This window comes from Monopterus albus, unplaced genomic scaffold (genome assembly GCF_001952655.1).
Source record: "Monopterus albus unplaced genomic scaffold, M_albus_1.0 scaffold222.1, whole genome shotgun sequence".
Taxonomy (NCBI): Eukaryota; Metazoa; Chordata; class Actinopteri; order Synbranchiformes; family Synbranchidae; genus Monopterus; species Monopterus albus.
Genome location: NW_018128102.1, coordinates 68355 through 81329, shown reverse-complemented (window position 1 = coordinate 81329; position 12975 = coordinate 68355). Strand labels below are relative to the sequence as shown.

At 40.9% G+C, this 12975-nt stretch overlaps 1 protein-coding gene across 5 annotated transcripts in view; it reads right to left on the bottom strand.

The window, feature by feature from the left end:
* The window catches only part of LOC109971363 (phosphatidylinositol-binding clathrin assembly protein), a 69260-nt gene extending 56731 nt beyond the window's left edge, over positions 1 to 12529 (bottom strand). For 4 of the 5 annotated variants that reach the window (XM_020619557.1, XM_020619559.1, XM_020619561.1 and 1 more), the window contains exons 1-2: positions 12398 to 12529; positions 11434 to 11777 (exon numbers count right to left, since the gene is read on the bottom strand). In XM_020619557.1, the coding sequence (XP_020475213.1) occupies positions 11434 to 11563 (130 nt within the window). In that variant the 5' untranslated portion in view covers positions 11564 to 11777; positions 12398 to 12529. The remainder of the gene's footprint in view (positions 1 to 11433; positions 11778 to 12397) is intronic. The other variant, XM_020619558.1, reaches the window with a different exon arrangement.
* Positions 12530 to 12975: the final 446 nt, after the last annotated feature.

Genomic DNA, 12975 nt, shown 5'->3' with positions numbered 1-12975 from the left:
CTGCTCAACAAGCTTCCTCGCCTCGCTTTATCTCTCCTCCCTTTCCCGATGTTGTCCACAGCAGAACGAGGTCTGAGGGTGTTTTCTTCCTCTCTACCACACCCTGAGAAAATATTCTGACCACAAATGCAAGATATATAAGATTCAGTCTCACAATGCTCAACTGCAAGACTCGGACCAACACATTATCCTGCGAGAAATCACCTGCACAAGAGCTGTGTAAGGAATCTGCCTCGCCCAACTGGCACGGGCACATAAGTTACTTACACAACAAAGGACTGAAGCGCTCAATGGAGGAGAAAACATAATGTCAAAAATCTGAAGTCTGTATGGATGCAGTTGGTCTATTCTGTATAAGGTTAACCTTGTATTTTCTGAGCAATATGGCAGATAGTGAATGGGGGCGTAATCATCCATTTCTAAAACACTGTGGGGGTATAGAAGAAATCTGTAGTGTGACTACCCAAACACGTGGGAGGAATGATTGAGTAAATGTACTGTGATTCCCAACACTGACTTCCTTTGTTACCGTCTATATGAGCTCCATTGTTACTGGTCATCTGTTGACCTCGGTGGTCTCTGGTTGAACTACAATAGGCCAGAGACGTCCTGGTACCAAGGGACCAGTGGAGAGAACTGGAGGGGCCAGACTCCAGTGTCTGATGTAAAAATGTGATGCTGTTGTCACACTGGGACACGACTAGATAACGGCAAACATATTTGTCCATTTTCTTTTACATGACTCCTGTTTCTGTGAGGTTGTTCTGTCAGTCAAGCCAGTAAGCATCTATAAACCTGAACTTGAGAGACTGTATGTGTGTGAGAGAGAAAGCAGGTGGTCAGATCAAGCAGAAGAAGAAGGGCAGTAAGGAGGAGGCAGAGATCACATGTGGTCACCTATCTGTGCTCTCCTCTTGTCTCTTCATCCACCTGTCTGTCCCACACAATATCCACCGGCTCCCAGGCAATAACGCACACAAACCCCTGCTTCTCTATCCACTTTTATCTCCTTCATCTCCTCTGATCTGCAGACAAACTTTCCACCTGTCCCTGTAACTCTACCCATTTTTCTGTCTCTCTAGGGTATCTTTGCAACTTCGTGTTTACAGTCTTTGCTCTCTGGCTCCTTAATCCATTTCACCCAAATGGGATCAACTACCATGCTATGAAATTGCACAATGGTGCCAAAATTTCTAAAGAAATGCAACAATCCAGACGGTTAACTGCAGTTTCCTCTGTAATATGAACCATGAAAAGTCAATACTAGTGATGAAACCTGCTGTAGCATAGTCTTTGACTAGTTAGTAGATTCTCTCCCAGTCATGGTCAGTCAGATTAAGTCATTTTGACACTGACTTTGTTATGTTCCAACCACTGGACTGATTTTCATATGAGGTCTGATACCAAGAAACAGAATTAGGGATATATAATTCAACAAGCCCCTGAGGTGGAATAACCCTTAAAAACAGGCATGGAATCAACTTCTACACCTTAATGAGGCACGAAGCATGCTTGACACAGTTCACTCCGTTCAGAGACCACCAATGGAAGGTCAGGTTAACATAGTTGGAAATCCTGAACAGGAGGAGGAACTTACAGACTTCAGGCATTTACATGAGACTTGTAAAAGATGACAATATGCTGATAATAAGCTCTGTGCCAAAATACACTGAAGGGACACTTGACTATGGATGTAATCGCTAACCTTTTGACCTACCTGAAAACAAATCTGTCCAAATAGTTACCTACAATGTCCGTTATTTTTTCATTTACTTTCCCAAAAAAAGGTGATTTCACCACCACAGGAATAGCAGAACATCACTTCAGTGAACCTCAGATATACACACACAATAATTAAAATGGTCTAATGAATGCAATATCTGGAGATGCAAAAGTATCTGCATTAATACTATTTGAAATGGCCAAAACATGAAGCAACAATGGCTTCAAGCATCACAGGTACTTTGCTGAGTATGAGAAATTTTGAAATGAGTGCGATTCCACCTGATACTGTACTAGGTGTATAAAGTAACAACACAAATTAATGAGCGTGATTGTCCCATCAAAGAACATTTGAACTCATAAAATTTTGCATGAATGCAAAGAATGAAGTTGGAGATCAATTTGATTAATTTTTCTTAGTTGGTTGTTTAACTTTGGGTTTTGCACAGGAGGTCAGGTAAAAGATTTAAATACCTTGCACTCCAAACAATTACAATTCCCATTTTCCACCATTGTCTGAGACTTTTAAGGGTCAATTGAAAAAACAATCAACTGACTGACTCAATACTGAAAATAACCTTCAGATACAAACCTATTCACAACAGACTTGATGTGAAATCACGTGTGCAGTACACTGATATAACAGCCTTTACCTTATAACTTTGTCTAATTACAATGCTTTTCCATCAAAGCACCTACTACATTTCCAGTCAATTTTAAAACTTTCCTAATTCAGCATAAAAATTACAGATTTGATTCATAACTACAAACCAATAAAATCTTTTGCTGATGTCATGGAAATATCTCTGTTTCTCTCTTATCAACTGCAGAGTTGACCGACCTTCATTCAAAATCTGCACAAGTACAGAGTAACAGGGAGATATACACACTGACAGACACCACAGAGATGAAAAGCCAGACAGAGAAGGCACTGGGAGGAGTGCGGCCCCAATCTGTTAAAGATTAACGCTCCACAGTATTAGCACCTTGTCTAGCATGTACTAGTAATCTCCTTCTCTCTTCTGTCTGTCTCGGTGCTAGGGACTACAGAGAGGGTTTGTCTCAAAAGAGGATTCCCCTGTCTACCCCTCCCTCCCTCCCTTTATCTTCTCCTCTCAAATCCTCCAGATGGGTGGAGGAGAGAGGTGTGAACAACTGTAAGAAAATTATAAACCTTTTAAATTGGAGGGGAACTCGTTTCCTCTCTTTCTAGGGCTTTACAAATCACAGAAAGCCAACTTTTTTTTTTTAAACCCAAACAGTGCTTCTTGTAAACACTGAAAAGAATGGATGACTATGAAAATGTCAGTCTTGTTTTGTAGCACTGACAGGAGAAATTAAGCTTTTACAACACGACAAAGCAGACCTCCACAGACTGTCGCATCCAATTCTTCCTGTGATCGCTCACGTTTGTGCCTATCTAGCTCATCACATAATAATGGTTATATCACTGATCTGTATTTATGTTTATGCTATCAGATGGCTTCTCGAGAATAAAATGGTAGTTTTACTGACTGTCTCAGTGCAGCAGCGCAGAAGTTACTGCTCACATTGGTTAACAGGTAGCATTTATGGCCCAAAACAAATGATTGTTTTATTCCTGTGCAGCTGCTGGATGACAAACAGAAAAATGTCAGCGACAACAATTAAATTTGCTTTCTTCTATATTAAAAGACAACATACTTTATCATGGAGTGAAGGAGACAACAGAAGAAACTAAACTACATATGCCCCTCTGCTGGGGACCGATGACAATAAGTGGTTTAGGTGTCTTCCTCTTACATTGACACTTCAGAAAACACACACAAAAAAAAAAACTTGTAGACATGTCTACAGTCTATTGTAAGATGATTTCCACAGCTAAAGTGATTTGGTTGACTGTCCGAGTAACAGTACAGGAATCATGCTTCACCTCGGTTAACAGGCTGCACTTATGAGCCAAAATAGGTGTTGACAGGAAGAGAAAAATGTTGTGGCTAAACAACACATTTAGATACTGTATGTTGAAACGAAACAAAAGCCACTAAACAGGCCTGGATTGTGTCTCTCATGCTAAAAGAAGACAAGCTTTGGAAGTTCTCAAAGCTTTGGTATTTCAGTTTAGAGAGTTTTTGAAAAATGATTTGAAAATACTTGTTTACACAAACTACAAAAGATTATGTGTAAAGTTTCCATTGCAGCCTTATGTGACCTCAACATGTAGAAGAATGATCCTACGCAGTAGCAGATAGATTTTAAGATGGACAAGAATAACAAACACTAGTAGTGAATCAGTGTTTGATATCTGCCAAAACTACACATTTTGTCAACAGAATCTGTATCCGGAAAGAAAAAGTGAGATCAATACAGATGTTAGGTGACAGATAGGTAGGAAAGATTGAAGACATGAAATGATGAGCCAGGAATAAGAAAGAAGCAGCAACAGACACGGGGAAAAAGAAAAATGAAGGACAGGGTGGAAACAGGGAGAGAGGATACAAAGATAAGAGTGTCACCAGAAGCTGTTCTATTAATAGACTAGTTCTGGTTCTATAGCTTTAATTCTCCCCTTGAGGTCTTAAATAAGAGTGGCTCCTTTTCTCTTTTGTGCCCCTGTCTCTCTTAGTCACACACACACACACACACACACACACACACACAAAAAGATAGAGACAGAGACAGACAAACTCCCCTTCCTCTCCAACTGCACTGTTTTCATTGGGGGATTCGGGTAATCTTGTCATGTGAATAGGATTGAAGTCTATGCATGTGCATCTCAAAGAGTGTCTCTCTGCAAGAACATCTACCAGTTTCTGCCATCAAAAAAGGAGTGTGACATAGAGAGAATGGCAGACAGACAGACAGACATACAGGTGGAGTATAGGAAGAAAAACAAGAAGCTGAACTCAGCCAAAGACTCCTGAGAGAATGTAGTTAAAAATAAACATACATCAGAACGGGATGGGAACAGAAGCACTGAATGTTCCCAAACAAACACCCGCACACAGACAAAGCCTATTTAAAAACCAGATACTATCATAACCTAAAACACTAAATGTGATGTAAAATGAGTATGTAGTGTATAGTTGGATTTGTGTCACTGAAAAGAACAGCAAGGTTTCCCTTGAGAAAAGCACAGCTAGTCCAACTAGGGAAAATCCTTGGATAAAAATGAGATTAAACAAACAGCAGAATTCTTAGTATGGCGATAAGTGGTGAGATCTGACATTTAGCAAATGCTAAATCATAAATAAGTCCTATTGAGCACACAAGCATGTCTGTGAACTCACATGATCTGAAAAAAATAAATGAACAAAGTGATAACTTAATAGCTTGTTTTATTATTGCTTTAATGCTTAGATAAATTCAAGGTGTATGGTTATGGCCCATTATCTCGGTCCACCAATGAGCAAAATTCACATAACGAATCATTTCTAAAGAATTAACATGGCAGCTTTATAGAGACAAATAATAAACCTTTTTAAGCTTGATGACAAAGAATTCTGGACATAATGCCAGGGGTTCCTGAAATTGCTCTGAGACAAAGAGGTTGAAGAATTGTCTCGATCAATGGGGGAGCATTTTATCCTTCACATTATCTCGAAACAAATTCACCAACTTTGCTGCTTGTCTGTTTTAAAAGCAGCACTAATTGATTTTTGCCAGTTGGAACAGCAGAACAAGTTGAAAACAACCTTTTAAAGCCACCGTGGTGAACGTGTTAGCAAATAATTGCATGTTTATACATGTAGCTGACACAAAGCATTGTTAGCATTCATTGCGCAGGCAGAACAAGGGAAGGTACATGCTAGCATGACCACCCTCGGAAACAAGATTGTTGAGAATGGCAAGTACAGAACCAAACCAAAACATTAAGCTAAACGAGCAAGAAAACACCACAGAGCTGAAGCATTCTTTAGGGGAGTAATTGACATCACTGTAATTTCTCCTTTCACCCCAAACACAAACAGATTCTCACAAACTCAACACTTCATATTCCTTCCCTTGAGCTTCACTTGAAACAGATGCATTTACACATAAGCTTTAGTCCTGCCTGGTAGCCTAAACCGGGCCTATCTTGGCTCTGCAGCCGGGGAGGGGCTGTCCCACCCTGTTCAGATACAATTATACTCACCTACAATCACTAAAGACACAGGCGTCCCCACCATGTTACCAACCAGCTGCACCCTGCGGCAGGTCTATCAGGACTGGTGTCAATGCAACACAAATAGCAGGAAATAACCTGAACTACTTGTGCCACATACTTAAATCATACTGAATTCAGTTCCCTGAATGTTTTTTTTTTCCTGGTGGTAATCAGTAGATGGCAATAAATCCATGTATGTGTGTATACTGTGAAACAGGAAAAAAGAAGAGTAAGAAATAAAAAGGAAAAGAGTGACCAGAGACAAAGGAAAACACTAAACATGGTGCAGAACAAAAAAATTAACAGCAAAAGTGGAAGTGAATTATGAATCCTCCACACTTTGTCAGAAAAAAATAAACTATAATGACAGTACAGCTATTTTCCATTATTTTCTTTTGCCTTTTAGCAGGATTTCCCATGCAATCCCCATGACGGTGTTTGGCTAACATTAAAGTCGGCACTACTACGAGTGCATGCCGCCAAGTGGAGCACCTTATAGCACTGTTTAGCTTATGAACATTGTTACAAATAAGATTTTCTTTTTCCTTATTTCAACAAGCCCACAGTGTACAGGCTATCAACAATTAGGTTTTAATTTTTGTCCTTTTACAGCATCATGGGGACAGGACATACTGTGCTACTCAGAAAGTTGCAGTTAGAAAGTTAGGCCCACTAGCATTTGCTCAGAAAATGGAAGTTAGTAACTCTAGCTGATTCTCACAGCACATTATTTTTCTTTTGTGTTATTTCAATACCTTCAACACCCATCACACACTCAGTGTTGTGTTCATCCAGTACTACACAAAGAAGAGAATCTCTTTAATGGGTCCAGCTGTGGTGGGCACACAAGTGCTGTGGTAGCGAGTCCTAAAAGCTGGAAATGAATTAACATTTTTGCGCTTCCAGTTTGCTCAGCAGCGTTTTTGTTTTGTTTGTTTTTTTAATGGGATTTTGGCTAGACACCTGAAGTAAAGTCTGTGGTCAGCACAAGGCCAATACATTATCACATTTTGTTCTGCAAAATCAACTACATCAGCAAATAGACTACTCATGGTTTTTATAGCTTTTACATGTCTTAAAAAAGGTGGTTGCTAGCAAGTGGCTAAACTCTGGTACATCCGCTCTCAATGTGCATGTAAATATCCCTGTGCAAGGGGCAAGTAAACAGTAAACCAACATAAGGCTGTGTAGTATAACAAAATAAACAGTATTAACAAGCAACAAACAGTGTAAACAATGCAAAATAAACAGAATAAACAGGCAGTAAACAATGCAGACAGATAAAGGAATGCTCATTGTGAAACGAGATAAATAGGAACAAAAATAGAGTATTTAAACGTGATCTGTATAATCTGTACAATGTATATTTACAGGTATTGCACTGAGGGTTATATATGAAAACCTAATTATCATCTCTGAACAAACACAAGGTGCATCACTTAGTTTATCCACACCTCCATTTATGTGACTTCAATGATTCTCATATGACTGCCAAGTGCCTCTCTTGTGATGTCAAGGTGCGAACTGCTCACAGAGATTAGGTGATGGAGAAACACCTCATTATAGAGCAGTTAAACGGCAAGCTAGAAAAGCAATTCTTTCATTTGCCTTTTATTTATGATTATTAGATATTCCCTTAACCTGGATTACTGGGAGCCTTCATTCAATACTTCTAAGAACTGCTCAACAAACATCCGTCTCAACCGCATAAACAAAGGTTGTAAAAACAGCACCATTACTGCGCCTGCAGCCAATTTCCCCATCCAGCATCCCCTGTCAACTAACGTCCATTAAACACAAGCCGGTTGGCTGGTTTGCTGCCATGACAACAGAGTGCTGCCGGTGAAGGTGAAACTAGGCCTGAGTTTACATTTCACAACTTCTAACAGCTGTAAAACGGCGAAACAATCAGTGTTTCAATGATGCCAAAGTGGAATAAGTGGCCTTGGAGTGTGTATGTGTGGCATGGCAAATCACTTAGCCGCTTATAAAGGCTGGATTAAACACACAATATCTCTCACCTTGACAACCAGCAGGATGTGAGTAGGTGTGCAAGCAGCAGACAGACCTGTTCCAACTATATCTGACTTTCCCTAATTGATTTTTATGATGATAATCTCCATAAATAGAAAAGCTTTTCACTACTGATGGGAAGGGCTCATTATTCTCACCGCTGATACATAAGCCAGGGTTAATTGAGGTGGACAGTCCCAAGCATGACACTAAATAGCTTTAAAATGGCACTTATTTTGCCAGTGGTGCGTGAATGTCACAACTGCTCCAGCCAACAGCAGTCCCACGAACCCACCGCACACACACGCACACTGCTGGCAACACTGAAAGGCTTCCGCTGCGGTTATTCAGTTATTGGGTCTAGGTACAAATATGCCAGTGAGATCATTCACAGCTTGCTGTCAGACAGTCACAGCTGCTTGCAGTGAATTCATGAGAAGGGGGAGAGCAAAAGAAAATGATGTTTGTGTGCATTGTGTGAGTGTGTGTAGGTGGACAGGGGCTCTGATGGCAAGAAAAACAAACAGCATAAAGGTATCCTAGGTTTTCAGTAGCCTATCAGGTCTCCAGTTTTTTCAAGGTGCTACCTAAAGACATCTATGAGATAATGATGATGCATTTTAAAATGCAACTCACTGATTAAACAACATAAAAAGTAACATTTTGATTAGATCTGAAACAATTAGATGTTCAACACAAACACAATTGCCACCTACTCTGATAACTGTTTAACCCTGGAGACGATCTTTAAGCAAAAATTAATTACAAAAACATTCTCTGGTTCCAGCTGCTCATATCAGCAGAATTCCTACTTTTCTTTGACATACATAATTACAAACTGAATATCTTTGGGTTTTAACTTCTAGTCAAATGAAAGGATATGTGAACACAACAGCTTAGACTCTTGGAAGCTGTGATATCCATTTTCTTTAAACCACTTTGGAACAATTAATCAAAAAGGCCGACTAATCGGAATGCTGCAGTCAGACAGGGCTAGACATATTAAACTCTACTACATTCATTGTATCTACACTATGGTGTGGATACCCAAACTGAGCTCAATGGGACCCATCAGCACCCGAGGGTTCGGACAGAAATTTAGAAATTATGTTCAGGTCCGTGTTAGGATCAGACACATAGGTTAAACTTCAGGCTAGATGGCTGGAGCGCTTAAATATCTACTTTGTTTAATGATAAGGGGAAAAACACTGTACAAACTCAACTGCAGCAGATCAGGTCCAGGTCAGGTTCGGACAGAAATATGCTGTTCTAATCCACACCTGTTAGGGGCCACAGGTAAAGTAACCCATTAGATTCCAGTGCACTCACTGTACTTTCCCAACACTGTCACACCTGTTAAAGCTGGCTGATCAGGTAGTCCCAAGATTAATTTTATGAATGACTGACTGAATGACTAGCAAACACCTATCTGTGCTCCCTCCTTTACTGGATGGTCGGCTCAGCAGGCTGGCTAGTTGACTGAGTGATGACCCAACATGCTGCCTTGGAGCCACCCTGCCTTGCTAACCAACTCACAAATTGACTACCTGCCTGGCTGAATAATGACCTAACCTATAACCTGCTTTTATTCCTGCCTGTTGGCCGCACTTGCTTTTAATACTGACACGATGAACTTGACAGCCTGACAGATACATTTATGGTGTTAAAAAAAAAAAAAAAATCATCAAATGGACAAATAACCGGGCAATCCGGCCTTCATACAACATACCACTCACTGACCGCTTCCCCCTATGGCACTGAGGTTGTTGCCCCCAGAAAGAAATCAATATCAAACAATGATTAAGCTTGACGTGGCGTATTGGCTGCAAAGCTCTGGCCGAGTTCAAGAAAGAAGCAGAGACAATACATGACTTTAGTTGAACATCAGCAGCTGAGCCTTGTGAATGGGGAGGAGCTGACAGATGTGAGGCAGCTGAGCTGAGGCATCAAACATGTGCATCCCATGCTGAAAAAGGCAGCTCTCAGGAACAGAACTTCAGTACATTTAGTCCCCTTAATGTCTAACATGCCGCACAAGCAGAATGCCTTTGTGTGACGCATTCCTATTTTTAATATATTCATTCATTCTTTCTTTTGTGCCGTCCCACCTGCATCACTGCCACCTTCAGCATGACTCAGTTTAATTTCAGTGGGCTTTACAGCCAGTGGAACATAATAACCCACCATTCATTAGCAAAAAAAATTACTCACTGTATTCTGCTCTCCACTGGCATGCCTCAAAATGTTTTGTAAGAGGGTTTCCCACAGAATATAGATGCCATATGAAAAACATGTTTCTGTGACTGTTTCCTAAAATCTGTGAGATTATACAGCTCTGTCACTTTGTCTAGTTGGACACATGGTGGGCAGCAGGTCTGATGAAAACCTTGCTTTGTCTGTGACTTGCTTTAGGTGTGTACTATAGGAACCTACTGTAGGAGTTATGTAATTGAGTCAGACCCTGTAACACAAGATGTTTTTAATACAAGTCATGAATTGTCACAAATTCACTGACAAAAAATAAACTGCTGCTCTTTATGGCCCCACTAATGTGAAAAGTTTGCTTTACTTGGTTCTGTTTGCATATATATAGAATTAGGGGTGAAACAATTAGTCAATTACCAAAGTTAATCTGACAACATGTTAATGATTTAAATAATTTCTCAAGCTAAATTTTTTTTTTACTCATTTAAGCATCATAAGAGAGAAGCTTGGTTGCTTTTATCTGTTGACTAAAATCTAACAATTTTCAGCTGTGAGAACACAAGCAAGTTAAATGTGAAATAATTAGTCCACTGATGTAGAATTATGACTCTAAATTGTCTGTAGGAGTGAGTGTGGGGGTGTGTGGTTGTCTCTGAGTGTCAGCCCTGTGATAGACTGGCGACCTGTCCAGGGTGGACCCCGCCTCTCACCCAATGTCAGCTGGGATTGGTTCCAGACCCACACAACCGTCTTCAGTATGAGCAGTCTAGATAATGGATGGGTGGGTGGAGAATTAATCTCCAACTTTTTAGTATAATGGGTTTTTCCAACTATGTCCATCATTTTATGGACAAAACGATATGCAGATTCTATTATGGATTCTTTGGGTTCTAGGACTTCCTGATGGTCACTTTTGTCTATATTTTGACATTTTAAGTCTAAACAATTGATTAATTTATATAGGAAAATAAGTGACAAGTTAACTGAAATGGAAAAACCATTGACTTGACTGAACACATTAGCTGTTAAGACCACTGTTGGGCATCACTTTGGTATCTTATAAGAACCACTTGTAGGTCAAAGCATTGCTCAACCCCCAAAATATTACTAATAAATATATTGATAAGCATCATCAATTTTTTTTTTACAATTATGAAGCTGCAAGTGAGCTAAACGTAAAGATGCACCCAGGCAGCTTGTACAGTCTGTTCACTGTCTTCCTGTCTCACTGGCGCGGTCCAACCAGCAGAGTAAAGGAATGCGTGTATCACAGCTCCAGCACCGTCAGTCCACAGGAGCGGTACGTCTGCTTCTATAGCCCTGCAGTTGTCTTACAGCACAGACACGGTGAAATAAGATGTACTCACAGTCAAGATGTTTCTTCTTGGGTCCGCTGACTTCATGCGTGGTGGCTTTGCACACAGCCTTGCTGATAGCCGAACCGGTCATGCTGTGCTGGGCTGCTGCGATCCGATCCGTGATAGACTGGCCCGACATAGCTTCTGTTTCTCTCTGCTTTTTCCTCGATCAGCTCAAATAGCACAATAACGATCCGATCAATTGTTCAAATCCCTGCGGGACACAACGTGACTTCACTGTCAAGTGGAGGTAAAGGGTTGCGATCAGACACCCACTCTTGTTAATTTCTTTTCCAGGTGCGTACAAAACCTGTGCAGTCTGCAGTTATGTCAGATCACTGGTGGCAAAAAATCTGCAAGTACAAGAATATATAATTGGCTTTACAGTGAAAACCACAATCAACAGCTGATTTGCAGTTTTCCTAAATTGTTTGGCAACAGTTTATCCTACTATCTATCTAGTAAACAAAACACGACGACACTAATCTGAGCTAGTCTGTGTTAGCTAATGTTTCCGTTGCAGTACTCGAACCAGGAAAGAGTCCCACTCTGGAATTTGTAAACACTTGAAATTACTTTCTGGCTACAAATAAACATAGCTAACTGGCTGGTTTATAACCTGAATGATTCGTTTGACAAAAGTCCGCTTCGGGGTAGGTTTTAAAAAAGTTATCAGTATGAAATCACAGCTCGGTGAACATCACCAACAAACTCGCCAGTCCCAAAAAATTCTTGAGTTCCTCCTCCACGTCAACTTGTTAGCTTGCCGTTCAGCTATCACACCTCGCTTGGAAAAGTGTGAGTTAAACCCCCGCTCGGGCGTGAAAAGTGACTCAAAACTGAGCAGCACATTGTTTGACGTTCATAAGAGGATACAGTGAAACTGACAGCCAGAACAGGTGCAGTCTCTCCCGGTGAGAAGATATGTAAGTAGCGGTGGGTGTTAGCCGAGTAGCTAGCGGGGTTAGCTAACCTGCCAGGCAGCCAGAGAGCGGGCGAGTGCCTGTAGTCTGTGACCGAAAAGCCAAGCCGGCGGGCACGTTGAGTTAAAAATGACAGCTCGGTTGTTTCCACTCGCTGTCCTCAAGTTCAGTTGGTGCCGTCCTTCGGCCCGCCCTTCGCCTGCCGACTCCACATTATCGGCTCGTTTTCACCGACAGTCCCGTCCTGTACTGCTGTCTGAAAAGTCTCGCCGCGGGTTGATCTACACGCATCGACTATCTAGCTGCTTGTCTGACAGACAAAATGGCAGCGTAAAAAAATCAGCTGGTCTCACAACTGTGCTGCCTTCATGTGTCCTCCGTAGGCTCAGAATTTAGAAATGTAAAATCTTTCCGCGTGGACAACTACATATTGTTACTCTTCACTCAAGAGTATTTCGATCTTTACTTAAAGGTAAAAGTGCCAAAGCAACATTGCACAAGGGCAATCCTGGTCAAAAACCGTTAGAACGGAATATCTCTGCACTGCTGCCACTTACAGGGTCCACTATCAGCTACTATCACTACGGGTTTGGGGGATATTTCTACTAAAATATTTGAAAAACACGGC